This window comes from Spodoptera frugiperda, chromosome 10 (assembly GCF_023101765.2).
Source record: "Spodoptera frugiperda isolate SF20-4 chromosome 10, AGI-APGP_CSIRO_Sfru_2.0, whole genome shotgun sequence".
Classification (NCBI taxonomy): Eukaryota; Metazoa; Arthropoda; class Insecta; order Lepidoptera; family Noctuidae; genus Spodoptera; species Spodoptera frugiperda.
The window spans coordinates 3,119,920-3,137,591 of record NC_064221.1 but is presented as its reverse complement, the minus strand read 5'-3'; the positions used below and the strand labels follow the sequence as shown (position 1 = coordinate 3,137,591).

At 38.9% G+C, this 17,672-nt stretch overlaps 3 protein-coding genes across 3 annotated transcripts; all 3 read left to right on the top strand.

Annotated features, from left to right (window-relative positions):
- The first annotated feature begins 119 nt into the window (after positions 1-119).
- On the top strand, positions 120-7,142 carry LOC118277334 (uncharacterized). Its single transcript, XM_035596084.2, has 6 exons — positions 120-442; positions 1,014-1,213; positions 1,674-3,577; positions 5,362-5,624; positions 6,087-6,217; positions 6,839-7,142. The coding sequence occupies exons 2-6, from the start codon at positions 1,150-1,152 to the stop codon at positions 7,105-7,107; spliced, it is 2,631 nt and encodes an 876-aa protein (XP_035451977.2). The 5' UTR covers positions 120-442; positions 1,014-1,149; the 3' UTR covers positions 7,108-7,142.
- Positions 7,143-8,484: 1,342 nt separating this feature from the next.
- On the top strand, positions 8,485-10,673 carry LOC118277335 (uncharacterized). The gene is made up of 3 exons (XM_035596086.2): positions 8,485-8,618; positions 8,825-8,950; positions 9,064-10,673. The coding sequence occupies exons 1-3, from the start codon at positions 8,558-8,560 to the stop codon at positions 10,347-10,349; spliced, it is 1,473 nt and encodes a 490-aa protein (XP_035451979.2). The 5' UTR covers positions 8,485-8,557; the 3' UTR covers positions 10,350-10,673.
- A 1,311-nt stretch (positions 10,674-11,984) lies between these two features.
- On the top strand, positions 11,985-14,738 carry LOC118277336 (uncharacterized). Its single transcript, XM_035596087.2, has 3 exons — positions 11,985-12,176; positions 13,016-13,162; positions 13,329-14,738. The coding sequence occupies exons 1-3, from the start codon at positions 12,107-12,109 to the stop codon at positions 14,585-14,587; spliced, it is 1,476 nt and encodes a 491-aa protein (XP_035451980.2). The 5' UTR covers positions 11,985-12,106; the 3' UTR covers positions 14,588-14,738.
- The last annotated feature ends 2,934 nt before the right edge of the window (positions 14,739-17,672 follow it).

Genomic DNA, 17,672 nt, shown 5'->3' with positions numbered 1-17,672 from the left:
GGTCATAAAATAAATGTGACTATAAAACTTTGCAGTTAAATGTGTAAGTAGCGTTGTGTAAAATCAAGAACATATTATTTAAAAAGAAAAATCATTATCTATATTCAGTGAATAAAAGTGGAACTATTAATAAAAACTACATAAAATACTGCAACTATTATAGTTAATTATGCAACTATTTTCTTCTATAATATAAAAATAAATCGCGATTTCCTTCTTGATGCTATAACTCCAGAACGCACGAACTGAATTCCACGGTTTTACATTAGTTGGAAAGGTCTCGGGCTCCGTGAGGTTTATAGCAAAGAAAATTTTGGAAATAATCAAGAGAAAAGCAGGAAAACAGGGAGAATTATTGGTGGCGAAGTGGCCGGGTTTGCTAGTTATTAATATTTTTTAATAGTTTTTTTTTACGCAAGTCTTCTGTATTGTAAGGAAACAGGTGAGTTATATTAATTTGTTTCAAATATCTGTGTAAATACTAATCGTAGTATCTGCATATGACCCGGCGCTACGGACTAACTAGCGGGTTACCGGGGCTCCGGCTCGAAAAGCAGGAGTAGGAACGAGGTGGTTTTTATTCAGTAGAGTCTCGACACTCCCTCTCGTTTCGCCCAAAGCGGGAGAAGTCATTGGATGATTATAAAGAAATGTGTTAATAAACACCGCAATGCAACATCTCAGTATTCAAGAAAAAAATATTATATTCATTGTTTTGTCCCGGTAGAAATAAATGGATGTGTTATTAAAAAAAACTGTTAAAGGCTATTCGTCCACTAGTGTCGGACAACGTTCTGACATGGCGTATTCAATGTTAAAAAAAATCTGGTATTAAACACAGCAACGCAACTTCTTATTATTAGAATAAAAAAACCTGTTAAATCCTGTAAAAATTATTTGGTATGTAAAAAGCAGTCGAAAATATGAATCAATCTTAAAACAGAAATCAATTAATTTCTCGCCAAACGTTGCATCATAAAAATGTAATAAATACTTGTTTTACGTCCTTTCAGCGTCTACACAACCAATCAAATATTTTTCTAGAAATGTTGTACACAGTTTAATGGAACTGAAGTTTAATTTTGTGAAATCGAGTCTTGGAAACTATTTTGTATAATTTTGGAGGCCGCCATTTTAGTAACCGTCGTAATGTTTATAACTGTAGTATTTGTTACATTATTCACAAAAACAATCCTTGGGGATGGCAGTTATCGTAAGTGCTATTTTTTCATGGCCTGTTTCACAAACTCTGAATAACCACTTGTATAGCTATGGAATAAGCCGGTAAACGAGCAGACGGATCACCTGTTGGTAAGCAATCGCCGCCGCCTATGGACTCATAAAACACCAGAGGCGTTACAAGTGCGTTGCCGGCCTTTTGGAATTTAAGGGTTGTTGGGGAATCGGGGATTAGGAAGATTGGGAAGGGGATAATTTGTATATTAGCTGTATGAACTATTTACCTCACACAACCTGATCGAGTTAACTGCGCATCTCTCACTGTGACGTCATTGGACGCTGAGGTTGGACTACTGAGTATTGCGCCGCGCGGGCAGCGATTCGTACGAGTTGTAACTTTTACTTACACCTATAGGAGAGTTGTGAAACAGGCCCCTAATCCTTTTCTGATTTATATCCATTTTTGTATATTATAACATTTGATTTCTCAACAGATTCATGTGTACCAAACACACAGTTCTTAATGAATGGCCGACTATGTTACTGCAACAGTATGGGCCGTTGGAGTGACGGCACATGTCAGACGATAGGACGACGACAAACCTGCCAACCAGGCCAGATCATTTGGGAGGAATGTAGCCAGTGCATCTGTCAGGATAATGGAAAGCTCCTCTGCACAGACACAGAATGCTCTGAAGATGTAACGAAGAAGAATACGACTAATTTAGAGATGGGGTCCGAATTGTGGTGCACTCCGTTCAGGTCTTACTACATCAATTGCAGTCTCTGCGTGTGCCCTGCGTCTGGGAAGATGTCAGAAGCCCGCTGCGCCACTGACTCCTCATGCTCCCTAAAAGGCCCCAATGTCTCCCTCGACATGCTCACACAGAACGTTTGTATACCAAAGGTCATGTACTTGTTCAGCTGCCTACACTGCTTATGTTCTGATGAAGGTTCCTTTATTCAGAATAAATGCGTAGAAACATGTCATAAGCTCCCTAAATCAGCAAGGAGATGTATACCCAGAACCTTCTACCGAGTCGATTGTAATGTTTACCGATGTCCAGAAACAGGTGTACCCGATGAAACTATGAGATCTAAAACGAATTGCAATAAGAAACTTAATCCACTCACTTCTTTAGTTAATCTGAGAAATATCACAATGCCGTGTACAGCCAATAAATATACGAAACCAAAATGCATTTATTGCGAATGTAACTCACAGGGCGTTGTGAACGAAAGCAGTTGCTTAGAACAAGAATGTTTGAAAATTGAAGACTTCAAGTATGACTCTGTTAAGAGCACGTGTAGTCCTGGAGAGCTGGTGCCTACTTGCATGGAATGTTTTTGTCCCCGAAGCGGTTTCACCACAGAAAAGTATTGCACGAGAGTCTGCTCGTTCCAGAATAAGTTGATCATGCTAGAACGAGTGTTGAAGGACACAAACACTTCCATAGACCGAAATACTGTAAAGGAAGTTAATGGTGGTGATACTTGCGAGCCTAATTCTCTTATAGTCGACCAGGGCAGGCATTGTTTATGTCCAGAAAACGGTAATGCTAATCTCAAGCTCTGCACTTCAGTCACTGATGTTATTACTGGTCCTAAGAAAACTCAAAGAGTATTAATAGATAATAATTCCATCATTGATTACAATGTAACTTGTGAACCAAATACATTCATTGAATTCGGATGTAACACTTGTTATTGCACAAAAGATGGAAAAATCAACGCGAAATGGTGTACTTTTGATGACTGTCAATCTAAGAATACAATACAAGAGTCGCACAGGAGTCGCATTGAGTCCATGAAAACACAAACGATGCCTACATGTGTTGCAGGATCGATCACAAAAGTAGATTGTAATTTTTGTATTTGCAGTCCATCTGGGTTAGTGAAGGATAGATCGTGCACCAACAACACTTGTAGCGGTAAATACAAGCCGGTCTTCAATGAATTTTCATGCGAACCGTCATCCTATTACACGGTCGATTGCAACATTTGCTTCTGTGGGACAGATGGTATCAAAAACGTGCACAAGTGCACTAAAAATCAATGCGAGTCTAATTTCCTGAGGTCTGATTCCTGCTCTCCGGGTGAGCTGTTTAGTGACGACTGCAACATCTGCGTCTGTCCACCAAATGGAGATAAGAAGGACAAAGCTTGCACAAATAGAACATGCTCCGAATCAGATACACCTTGGAAAAAGATATTTAAGCTGTCACAGAATCTATCAGGCAACCAGGTGGTAGAAGACTCGACAAAGAATTTGGACCTCTGCTTTCCCGGTGAGGAGTTTCAACAAGATTGTAAAATCTGTATCTGTCCAGACGTTGGGTTAAGAGAGTATGCGTCGTGTACACCCGCGTCGTGTGACAAATCGAAAATTATTAGTACAGTAAGTAATGACAGAGACGATTCGTACGAATAGAAGAATTCTTTGTGTTGTTTGATTTGACAGACTCATTACTCTTATTACAAGTTTCAATGCAGCAGAACTTGTTATTTGGGCATATGGAAGGTGTTACTGAAATGAATGTTGGGATGCTTGTTGTTAATTTAAAAACGTGTAAGAAACCACGTGGGACTTACCCCAGAGATTGACCGATGGGGCTTTTAGACATAGATCTCATTAATGTAATGTATGTATATCGAATTACATAATGTTTTATAAAAAAAGTGCTTTTACTAAATTCTCTGACGAAGTCAACTGCATTTCATAATAAAATTATAATTATTAAACTAGCTAGCTAAGCAAGCGTAGTGTAGGGCGCCCTCCAGCTAGGTGGAGTGACGATATCCACAAGGTGGCTGGTAGTGGTTGGATGCGTAGAGCTGAAGATCGAGCTCAGTGGCGTGCCATTGGAGAGGCCTATGTCCAGCAGTGGACGAGAAGGGGCTGATGATGAATTATTAACCGACTTTTGTATCATGTAGTTCATTCTCGAATTGACTATATCCACGTAGCAACGTAATGTTTCTTCTGTTCGCAGACTGGGATTACAAGCCCTTAAAGAAATCGGAAATTCAGAATGAACTGACATGTGATGGTCAGGGAAAATAAGATTATGTTATGTTATTTATACTATAACTTTTGTGACACTTAACTAAATTCATGATCCCGTTTTTCGGCTCACTCACGTAATTATTTGACGAAGAATACGACTAGTACCAATCCATGCTAGAGGGTCGATAGCAGGAGCAGCGCGACAGGCGCTGCGTCGTGTGTCGCGGAATGCTGCTAATAAGTATGAGCCTCTAAACTAATCGAGTTCCTCGTCAAATAATTACGTGAGTGAGCCAAAAAACATAATAATTAAGATTATGATGGGTTATGGTTCAAAATCATAATTTGAATTTGTTCATCAATCAATTAAAGACTAAGAGGGAGTCCTTTGTTCAACAGTGTATGTCTCGGCTGATGATGATGATGATGATCAATATTATTACTTCTCTTATAATCTAGGAGTTATTTTAATGAATGTTTCAAATGATGATATCTGTCCTTCACTTTTTGATTTTGAAATGGCTTGAGGAAAAAAGTTGCCATTTCTGACAGGACATGTTGCCTTTACATGTAGTAAATATAATTGTAACTTATCAATTAGTATTAAGTATATCGAAATAAATATCAAGAAGTATTTTATTATCATTTTTATTTATGTGTAATACTATCAAAATGTTTATTGCACTCCTACCTAGCTTTTTTTATTCAATCAATACTATGCAGGATTTCCACATTTTTCATATCTTCTGTTTCTACTTTCTATTGCCAAAAGACAGCGGTGCTTATACACACACTAAAGGTACTTGGAAAATTAACTGTAGGTATTGTTTATTATCGATTTATACTTACTTCTGCTAACACAAAACCTTTTCCTGCTTACTAAAACCTGAAACAAAACTAAAAAGCAACGAACCATAAGTAAATACAGGTAAGCGTCCACAGGCCCGCATCGTACGCATCACACACAACGGATTTTAGTTTGTCTTGTATAGAAACTCATACAACTGCGTCCACTGATCCGTATCGTACGGACCGCTCGTCGGCAATACCTGCATGCGATGCGTACTGATGACGGCATACGGAATGCGTACGATGCGTACAATGCGGGCCTGTGGACGCGTATCTTTTTTTTACTTATGGTTTGTACCTTACAACGCCATTCGTTTACATTATAGTCAAAACCACTGAGTATTTTAAGAGGAGATTACAGTGAAGATAGATTCGGCTATGATTTTGTTGGTGGTGACACTGAAGGAGTTGAGGAGGAAATGAGGGATGCTGATGATGGAGTAGCCAGTCTGTTGAGGGGAACTGATAGGGAAGGAGAGGAAGAGGAACCATTCATCAATACTCGAAGGGAATCGAACTGTATCACTTACAATGTCACCGACAGTTCTGAGAGACAAATTTGTACACCAGGATCCCAGTATATTATAAGGTATTGAAACGTATATTTTTATTATGATATAAGACGGTAAACGAGCAGCCGGATCACCCGATGGTAAGCAATCGCCGCCGCCCATGGACACTTGAAACACCAGAAGCGTTACAAGTGCGTTGCCGGCCTTTTGGAAGTTATTTAAGAATTTAAGGGTTGTTGGGGATTGGAAAAAATTGGGAAGGGGGGAATTAGGCCACCGGTAACCTCACTCACACAACGCAAGCAACTTGTTTCACGTCGGTTTTCTGTGAGGCCGAAGCATGGCTCTCCACACTTAAAAATATGAGGATGATATGATACGTTGCTGTCGATCGCATGCACTTAGATATGTTATTAAAATGGAAAGATATGTGCTACGGTTGAGTGCTATGTATATATGCTATGGATGCGTGCTATAGATGTATTCTTTATTCTTCTTCTTCTGAGATAATTTATTAATAATTCAGTTTAATTTTCAAGGTGTCGGATATGCATCTGTCCTTACATGGGCAACATCAACCATTTCTGTCGCCCGCTGCCCCCGCATCAGTACTGTGAACAGGCGTTCCCAAACTTCAACTATGTTCCTATGGGCAGGAGAGTTGGAAGCGGTAAATAATCTTTTTTGCCATAATAATTTCTCTCTGTAGCACCTTAGTTTACGGTCGAACTGATGGTAAGCAGTCCTTCTGGTCTTAACACAGCTCGAACACCATATGTATCATGATGATAAGATCATCCAATGACTTCTACCGCCTTATGCGAGGCGAGAGGGAGTGTCAGACACTTACTGACTAAAAACATCCCGTTCCTTCTCCTGCTTTATGAACCACAACCCCGGTAAACCCGCTAGGTAGTCCGCAGCTCCGGATCAGGCATCAGCCCTACTGAGCCCCATTTGTGGTAGTCTGATGGCCTCGTTTGTAAGCTAGGTTAATTGCTCAACATCAGATACACTATAAAATTATTTCGAATCTCTTGCAAAAAGAAAAACAAGCTAAATTGTATGCCTATACATAAGTGTTTAAAAAATAATAACCTTAACATTAGAACTTAACTGTGTTCATCAGTTCATCCGTTATCATAGCGCTTGCAACTTTGCCGAAATGTCGGAAACTCATAGACATAAATAAACATGATAAATATCCCGTCTCAAGTTCTAATGATAGTGTTAGTGACCATGTCAGTTTAAAAATTTAAATAATAACCTTTATTTCTTCATTTCATAACAGGTAATACTAATACAACAGTGAATGGAACCCTGAAATACCCGATCCAGGTGACGATTCCTCACAACCACACGATGCACAGGTGCGAGAAACCAGGCAAACTGACGGACGATTGCTTTATCTGTGAATGTGAATCGGACAGAATCCTTGTCGAAGAACATTGTTACAAGAGTGAAGACAAGGCTTGCGTTAATGCTACTCCATCTTTCATGAAATTTGGAGAACACCCTATTTATGTTAAACACTACAATAAGGATGAAAAAGTAGTGTAATGATTTGTTCGTTTAAATAAATGTTGTATTATTTAGTATCGTCTTGTCCATTATTTATCTCTTTACACAAGCTGTGACTAAGAGGTTTAAAAACCTAAATCAAAGCATTTTTACCTTCTATATTTTTTCTTTCTTTATCCCATAGACACCCGAAACACCAGAGACGTTACAAGTGCGTTGCCGGCTTTTCGGGGGTTAGGAATTTAGGGGTTGTTGGGGATATAGGAGATTGGGAAGATAGTAAGAGGGTAAGTGAGCCTCCACTAATGTGACTCATACAACCAAACAGAACGCAAGCGTTGTTTTGCGTCGGTGTTCTGTCAGGCCGTGGTATCACTCATTCAGGCCCATTCGTGCTGAAGCACGGCTCTACCACATCTAAACATACGCCAGTTTCATAAAAAAATGAGGTGTTTTTTACTGATTTTTAAGACTGCACGGTTGGCGCGGTGGCTGGGCAACTGGCTGCCGTGCAACGTGTCGCGGGTTCGATTCCTGCACGGAACAACTCTTTGTGTGATCCACAGATTGTTGTTCCGGGTCTGGGCGTTATATGTATGTGAACTTGTATGTTTGTAAACGCACCCACGACACAGGAGAAAATCCAAATGTGGGGCAACGTTTTTTTTTTTAAAAAAACTGACTAAAAATCCTCTAGGTAGTCCGCTGCTACGGATTAGGCATGAACCCTACTGGGCCCCATCTATGGTGGTCTGTTGGTTCATTGAGGTGCGCGCGAATTCGACGCGCCGCACACACGGATCTGGTTCTGGTCGGGAGGCGAGCTATAACTGCTTTGCTTGAAAACAGGTTTAGAAGTCATGGGGCTAATGTTCAGAAGTGGACGTCTCGTGACTAATGTGATAATGATGATAATGCTGCTGGTAGAGTCTGGTCGCAAAGTTTCAGTAATTTTTATTTACATCAATAATAATATTTTTAGCCTAATTGCTTCTAAAAACCTCCCTCCTCGTCAAAATTGGGATTCGAAGTCAAAGTCAAAGTCAAAGCATTTATTTCAATTAATCCTAAATAAGGCACTTTTGAAACGTCAAATTGAATTGTCCGTCAGTCTGTCTGTCAGTGAAGCTAGGCGCTCGTTCCAAAGTGTAGCTTCGAATGGAGAAGAACGAGCAAGAAACTCCATTCACTTTTTTATATAAAATAATTGGATACCTGGTTTGTACCTATTTCTAAGCAAATAAAACCTGAAGTCGTGATCCATCATTATAATAGTCCTCATCACACAGATCACATGATGGTACCAAAGTTACTATTGGGAGAGTGCATTGCCGATCTATTTTCTCAGTATTGGTTAACTTTCCTAATTCAAACTTTAACTAGAGCAATAATTCAACAATCATAATAAAAAATCACATAAAATTGTACCAATTGGTCTAATTACTTTCCTTTCGTTGGATAATCATTCTTTATTCAATCCACTAGCGCTATGTGGCTTTTATCTTCTTTCTCTTTATATATTTCTATTAATATAGTTACATCTAATGTGGGTAAGTAAACAAACGTTAATTTAATTTCATCTTTAATGATAATCCTGTAACGTTCATTTTTGTCTAAATTCTTACCGTGCACAGAAAGTTGATGCTTAAGTTTTTGACTGCCAATAAAAAACTGTTGAAGGCAAATCCTCTGCTAAAGTCGGTCACCGGTGACCACCACGGCGTTCAATGTGTTAAATATCATATGATTATTTTAGATAACCTGCAACACCCGATCAAGCCCTGTCACATAGGAGATGTGGTGGAAAACGAATGCAACAGATGCACATGCTCCTCAAAAACCGTATTCGAATGTAAAACTTTAGACTGTAAAAAGAATTCAAGTAAGTATTGTTTCGTTCCTAATCAAATATGAAAATAGTAGTGTAAGCAATGTTACAATAGTGCAGATAAGATTAGATAGATTAGAAGACTAAAGATGTCAATTATTTTGCAGCTCACATTGATCTCGATGATATCAAACAATTTTGCTATCCTAACCAATTATACGTACAAGACCTGATGACCTGCATCTGTACTAAGGATGGGAGATGGCCACATAAGAGCTGTAGCGACACCTTCCAAGTTTTGGCACCAGCTACAATTAAGACACATAAATGCACACCCGACTCCTACGTTCGTATTGATTGTAATGTGTGCAGATGTGGCCCCGACGGCCAAATCGTCAATGACCGCTGCACAAGAAACGCATGCGAGGAAGATGCTTTTCGAAGAACTTCTACAAAATCTAACAATATCTATAGCAAGTGCGAAGTTAAAAACTGGTATTCGCTAGCTCCCTGTCAATTCTGTTACTGCGTCAATGAAAACAAACTCATATGCAATACAGGCAGTGACTATTCCAAACAGTTAGAATTAGGCTCCTATAATCTGAGGATTTGTGGCACAGATTTGATAAGAGAAGCTCTCGAACTAGTCCCCGAGAGCCAGAGGCCATTGAGACTTTCGTTTTCAGCGAATACCAGTACACATCCACATAAACCACGTTCAGTAAATACTAGTACAATTTCAGTATCAAAATTCAAGAATGTTTTGAAGCCAAAGAAGGGACTGAAAATTGAAAGAAATGAAGTAAAGCAAGAGAGCAATGAAACCAAAACTCAGTTTCTAACTCTAGGCAAGGAAAGTAACTCTAGTAGTAGTAGTAGTAGTGAAGAATATTATTCTGATACAGAGGAACAAGTTGTGGAAAAATCAACAGCTGCTCCGGTGCGCTCGTACAAACAAAGTACTGTAAAACCTATTAAAATACTCTTGCCACCTGTTATGCCTAAGCAAACACTATTAAAATTGCAATACCCGGCACCAGAAGCGGATGAGATTAATAGCGTTAGAATTGATGAAGATATCGATGACGACTCTAGTTCTTCGGAAGACGGGGTTGATATTGAAGTTCAGAGTACACCAACGATTTCACCCTCGGCTACAATATCCCTACCAGCTGCATTGACGCTAGACGTAAAAACATTACAAGAGTTAGCAAAAGGAGTTAAATCGGCTGAATACCAATACGTTGGTGACACATTGAACATTAATCTTCCTAGAGTATTGAATAAAGTGTTTCAAGTGGCTCTAAGGAAATCGATGGTGTCTCTATCAAGCGGAACGAAGTGCACACCCGGGGAAACGACCACTAACGGCTGCAACTCATGTTTTTGTTTAAAAAATAGTAAATTGTTATGCACTAATAATATTTGTCTTCGAGAAAAACGGACAAAATAAAGATTCATCTTATTTTAAATAAAGGGAATTTCATTCATCCTAAACCTAACCTAACCTAACCCAAACCTAACCCAAACCTAACCCAAACCTAACCCAAACCTAACCCAAACCTAACCCAAACCTAACCCAAACCTAACCCAAACCTAACCCAAACCTAACCCAAACCTAACCCAAACCTAACCCAAACCTAACCCAAACCTAACCCAAACCTAACCCAAACCTAACCCAAACCTAACCCAAACCTAACCCAAACCTAACCCAAACCTAACCCAAACCTAACCCAAACCTACCCCAAACCTAACCCAAACCTAACCCAAACCTAACCCAAACCTAACCCAAACCTAACCCAAACCTAACCCAAACCTAACCCAAACCTAACCCAAACCTAACCCAAACCTAACCCAAACCTAACCCAAGCCTAACCCAAACCTGGCTCGATCAGAGTGATACCACAGCCTCACTCAATGAAACAATGAAAGAGTGAATGAGGTCACTAATTATCCCTTCCCAATCTTCGCAATCCTTAATTTCAACAACCCTTAAATTCTAAACCCCCAAAAGGTCGGTAACGCATACTTACCATCAGGTACTGATCCGCTGGCTCGTTTATTGGCTTAACGGGGGATTTCCTGGTCTTTTTTTGGCAATAGGGAGCAAACGAGCATTCGGATCACCTGATGGTAAGCGATCAGCGCCGCCCATGGACTTGGTACTTTGAATTTGAGGTGAGTCTACCAACGGTTGTTTTTCATTGGTAAATACGCAAACCTGTGTCTTAGTGGGGTTAAACTGGACCAGATTAAGTTCACACCAATCTGAAATTCTTCAGAGACCTCTCTCGCCGTAGACGCGTCCGGTCGTCAGCGCCGTGAGGCGGTAGCCGATTTACGACCTCCATAGGAGAGGCTTGCGGTCGACTGACTGGACTGCGGGGGAGTCCAGATTGTTGTTTCGTCTGCTGTGTAGGCGTATTGTAAATTGTAGTTTGTTCTCCACTCGAGGAAGGGGAGCAACCTATCGCTAACGTGGCGGGACCTGCCGCAAACACAGCGGTAGGTTGCTAGGTGCTTTGATCCCGTTAGTAAGGGGTAACCCGATGTCACAGTAGACGTGGAGACAGTACCGTTTGGTTCTATGCCGGTAAAAATAAGCCCGTCGTCCCCAGACGTTTTCCTTTACCGACGCTATAACTCCAGAACTCTATGGAATAACGTTTGCAAATATTCGTTGGAAGGTCGTTGGAAGCAAAGATTCGATAATGGAAGTCAAAGAAAATATTGAAATTACTTTAGTCAAGTCAGAGAATTTTTAAGCAGGATGAAAAGGGAATAGATCATTGTTGGCGAAATGTGAAATATCGCCGGGTTTGTTAGTTAAAAATACAGTAATTTGCTACATCTAGCATGCATTCTATTTGTTTAACACATAACTCAACATTATTGGCCTTACCGGATCCCCAATTGAATAACTCTTTCCCCATAATTTTAGCTCAATATCTAAATAAAAAAAGTCACAAAACGAAGACAGTAAAGGATACATTGGATTAAGAACAAAGGAAGTTATGACCTACGTAGATACATATAAATATTATTTTCAAAAATCAATTATAATGCACATCAGGCATAGCAGATGCCCATAAAATGGAAACCAATTATGAAACTCAACACGGCCCATGCTAGTTAAATTACTTCTTGAAATAAAAATGAATGAACAATGACAATATTGGAAATTGAATTATAAGTCATATATCAATAAAGATGATTTTCAAAGTGATATTTTTATTATATTTAAATGTGAGATCAGTTGTGTTGTACCGCCATGAAAAACGTAAGTAGTTTTTACACAAGATTCAATTTTTAAGGTTTATATTCATATGGTATGCTTAGAAGAGTAACTTTGCCACGTTATGCACGTTCCCTTTGGTGGACATGGTAAATAGATTAAGTATGGGAGAGTCATGCTTCGGCAGGAATGGGCCGGCTCGATCGGAATAATATCACGGCCTCACAGAAAACCGACGTGAAACAACACTTGCGTTGTGTTTCGTTGTGTGAGTGAGGTTACCGGAGGCCCAATTACCCCACTTCCCAATCTTTCCAATTCTCGATTCCCCAACAACCCTTGAATTCCTAACCCCCAAAAGGCTGGCAACGCACTTGTAACGCCTCTGGTGTTTCTGGTGTCCATGGGCGGCGGCGATTGCTTACCATCAGGTGATCCGTCTGCTCGTTTACCGGCTTATATCATAAAAAAGATGGTAAATCTGTCACTAGACGCACTAATCCAAGTGTTCTTACTATTTAACTCACGGTATCTTTGTCCAGTTGAAAAGTTTTTAAGGTTCCTAACGAATGACACGACGTATGACTCTAGTATCTTATTCTAACCAAATTGGTTGAAATAGCAGATTTCATACTCTGTTCGAAATTACCTATCTCTGTTTTTACCATCGTATTACATGCAGATAGGTTCTCAAATGGAGGCCCTGTACCGACAAGTGCAAAGCAAGCATACTGACAACCGGATCCAATCCGAGCCGTTGGATGCAAGTCGCTTTTAACCAGTTGAATTGGAAGTCATTGGAGGTCTATGTTCAGCAGCGTCTGTCTCGTGCTAATATGATGATGATAATTAACAAATGTGTTCTAATTATGGTATATTTCCAGCTGTTGCCGAAAAAGTGTGGAGTGAGCGCTGCCAAAGAAATACGATTGCATTGAACGACTGCAACTGGTGTTCTTGTAACATGAAGAGTGCATACACATGCAATGCACGAGCTTGCAATGAAGTCGACATGTTTGGCCATTTTAATGGTAGGTTCAATTAAAGACCAGAAAAGAATACTGATGACGGAACCAAATCTAAGTTTAAATTGACAAAAAATAGTTAAAATATTAAAACCGTGCAAGAACAGTCACTTGATATATTCCTATTGCTCTTTCTCCATATTCCATTTTCTTAATAAATAATCTTTTTCAGATGCCATAAGAGATATGGACGTAGGCATGAACGGCCATGGCGTCTGGCGTTCAGACGACACAGCTTGCGAGGCAGGAGTCCACTACAGGAAGAACGAGCTCCTCTGTGTTTGCACCGAAGACGGCAAATGGCCCAATCCAGTCTGCCGCGACATCTTCCAAATACTCCACGCAGTTGAGTCGACAGAACATAAAGTACCTACTAAGGACACCAACTGTTCTGCGACAAAACTCTACCTCTTCGATTGCAACGTTTGCTTCTGTCCTTCAAACGGACGCATCGATCCTCAGTACTGCACAAAAAGACAATGTCACCAAGAAAACGTTGAACGATCTCACAATACAGAAACTGTGGAAGAAGTATACGCTACTTGCACTCCAACCAAACGCTACAAACTCGGCTGCCAAACCTGCCTCTGTCTCCGCAACAACCGCCTTGTGTGTGACAATTGCACTAACGAAGAAGATAACAACTTGGCCATCGCCCAAAATTCTATCTGCTACCAAAAGGAACCAGGTGTGATATTCAAAAAGGGTTGCAACTTATGTCATTGTAACAAGAAAGATACTATTTATTGTACTGCAAAGAAGTGTCTGCAGAATCATACGAAGATTTCCTTACCGCAGATTCAATACGATCTGGTGGAACATATACAAGATGAGTACAATTGCATCCCAGGATCGAAGTACAAGAAGGATTGCAATACGTGTCACTGTTTCATGCGTGAAGGAGTCAAGTACTTTGGGTGTTCTATGAATTCTTGCAAGCAATCGGACGATAACGACACAGATACTTGTGTCGAAGGAACATCGTACCAGGCAAACTGTTTGATCTGTCACTGCGTTGTAGAAAATGGTGTAAAAAGGGAATTCTGTCACATCGACGATTCGTGTAAGACTCAAGACATGACCGCAACGCCTCAGTTGCTTGCCTCGATGCATGGGTACTGCGAGCCTTTACATTTCTACCAGCAGGATTGCAATAAATGTAGATGTCTGGCGGATGGGAAGACTGTGGCGTGCACATCGAAAGTTTGCTCCAAGCAGTCAAAGGATGAAGATGGTTTAACGTTTTCCAAATCACTATTATTGACGCCAAGAACAGAGAGCAAGTCTCAAGATAAATCTGTGGTCGTGGAGTTTATACCTTTCGTCCAAAAAGATAATTTTTGTCCCAAAGGCCAGACCTACAAGGTAGATTGCAATGTTTGTTACTGCATGAAGAATGGCAACGCGGTGTGCACGACGAAGCAATGTTAACCGAAGCTATTTCTGGATAAAGAACTTTGTGTCCATTGCTCACGGTTGCAATTTTCTTGTCACATTATCAGATTTTTGATCACTTTGAGGTGATCTAAAGCAATTGTGATTGCCTTTTTTCAGTTGGTTTATTAAAATACGTATTATTTGGTTTGGGTTTTATTTTTTTACCCGTATGGTGACAGTAAAAAATACATTTTATCAACAATAGTTTCTAGCCTAAGAGCTCGCGACCCTTCTACCTAAAGTATAAAAACAGTTATTTTTTCTACATAAGCCCCCTATATAGGTATAGTTCGAACCTGGGTTGCGGTGGCTTTAGGAGATATCAGGTAGTAAAAGTGAGTAAAGTTGTGGTTCAAATTCGTCATAGTATAAAGATTAGTTTTCATTTATTTTAACTTAAATTTGCTCTATTCACTCACTTTCGTATTTTTTTTTCATAATATGGGTATGTATAACAAAATAAAACCATAGAAGTTATGTACAATAACTATATTTTAGAACGCCAAACAATCGTTCTTCGTCTTTTAACACAAAATAAAATTACAATTAAAAAAAGAATTACAAAAGTAGGACACGTTTAATATTAAATTATTCATAATCATTCAATGTTTGTGCTTTATTGACATCAAGATTTTGTCAATTATACACTTAGGAGCAAAGAACGGAGCGTTTTTCTCATTTTAAAGAACGCTTTATAACTTTAAAATTATTTGTTTTACCACAAAATACTCCCATTTTTATGGTATAAGCAGGTAAACGAGCAGACGGATTACCTGATGGTATGCAATCGCCGCCCATGGATGCCCAAAACACCAGAGGATTAGGAATTTAATGGTTATTAGGATATCGGGGTATGGGTAAGATTGAAAAGGGGGTACCTAATTGGGCCTCCAGTAACCTCACGCACACAACGCAAGCGTTGTTTCACGTCGGTTTTCTGTGAGACTGTGGTATCACTCCGTTCGAGCCGGCCCATTCGTGGCGAAGCATGGCTCTCCCACACTTAATTTTTTACGTTACTAATAGAAAATACTTGTATCAGAAATGATTGATCAAGAAATGAAAAAGCAAAACGCCAGTGGCTCCGTTTTGCTCCCAAGCGGAATTATTATTGAACTATTTTTATATACATATTTGGAAAAATATGTTAAGTATGTATTCATTACGTCTTATAAACATTTTCTTACATAACCAAATGATTTTGAAAATTATCATCAAACATATTTAAGAAGTCCAAAATTAAAAGAAAAAATATTTTAAGTACTAATTTACTAATAATAAATTTGATGACGATTCATTTTAAATTAAAAATTACATTAAAATTTAATATAATTCAAAACATTGTACTAATTTGCGCGCATTAAAAATCTTAGAAGATTTAAATCGACTGCAGCGCCACTTCTTTGGAACTATTTAGATATAATATAAAAATTTACTTATCTAAAGGACACAAATCACATTTTAAATTAAATAAATTCAAGATAAAAGCTTAAAACGACGAATTAAAACTATTACAATAAATAGTTATTTAAGTTTGAACTATTATTTCTATTAAAAGCTGATTAATGGGAGATCGGACTAGATACAAGACAAACTCAATACTTCTTGAAACATGTATACGAACAAAATGATTAAAAACCCAACCTACACTTTACTTAGAACTAAAAAAATCGAAAAGATCACTCGTTTTTATTATAAAACATTCTAAAACGTCGTCACGAATGAGTCCGTGATTATGAACCCCGGTATAAATCGAAACAAGTCGGGCATCCTCGAAAAGACTATGTGAGTGAGCCATAAATTAATATGGTTAACTATATGATCATACAAAAAGAGTTCAGTTATGAGTTTCCCGACTATATCATTAATAATTATTATGCTATAATCACCTGATGGTAAGCAATCGTCCTCAGCCATGGACACCCAAAACACCAGAGGTGTTACAAGTTCATTGCCGGCCTTTTGAGGGTAAGGAATTTACTAAGGGTTGTTGGGGAATCGGGGATTGGGAAGGGGGGATATTAATAGTGAAAAATATCAAATATGTCTTTAATATAGTCCGATCTCCGCTTCTTTGAAAATACTCCTAGTCCTATCTAAGAGATTAAAGTTAGCACCAGCAAATTGATTGTTTTTAAGCTATTTTTTTATATTTATGCAATGTTTGTGAACCTCGTGACATGATCGTTGTGTTGCCTCGTTGCTATTTGTGCTTCGAACGCCACAAAATGGCCGCTGACAATATTATGACGTCACATTTCTTTCTTAAGGTAAGCGTCCACAGTACGCATCGCACGCAACGGATTTTAGTTTGTCTTGTATAGAAACTCATACAACTGCGTCCACTGATCCGCATCGTACGGACCGCTCGTCGGCAATGCCTACATGCGATGCGTACTGATGACATCATACGGAATGCGTACGATGCGTGCGATGCGTACGTTGCGGGCCTGTGGACGCTTACCTTAAATGTATAGTTTATATTTAACTGTAGTGAAAACAGTGCTCATTTGTTTTAAGTAAATAAAAAATCATTTCGTAATTTTTATTTTTTATATAAGGTTTGCATACGAGGCAACTTACAACAGATTAATAATTAAAAGATATTAATTATCTAGTGTGATTGTAAAATCACTCTTAACAATATCTACGCAAGGCATATATTCGTGTACCCACGTTTAACTGCAATTGTATTAACGCTTACTTTAAGATTCGTCTCACGATTTTGTGTTCTATTGCATTGAAATAAGGCTAACTTAACTGCAAATGTTTACAAACACTTTTGCTATCGATGACATTCTTATTTCTTACGCAATAGAACTCAAAATCGGTTGTGATAACTGTGAAAAGAGTTGATTATTTTCGTACAGTATGAAATACGCAAGTGAATGTACTAGGCTAGCATAAAATGTACGTAGTACGTATTTAGATTGCTATCTAAGAGATATTTTAAAAGAATTAACTGATTATAAATGTGACTGATATTCAAATCTTTAAGCCCCCGTACACACAAGCGGTTGACCGCACAGCTAGCTAGCCCATGATTGGCTGCTTTTCCAATAGGGTAGATATACAACGA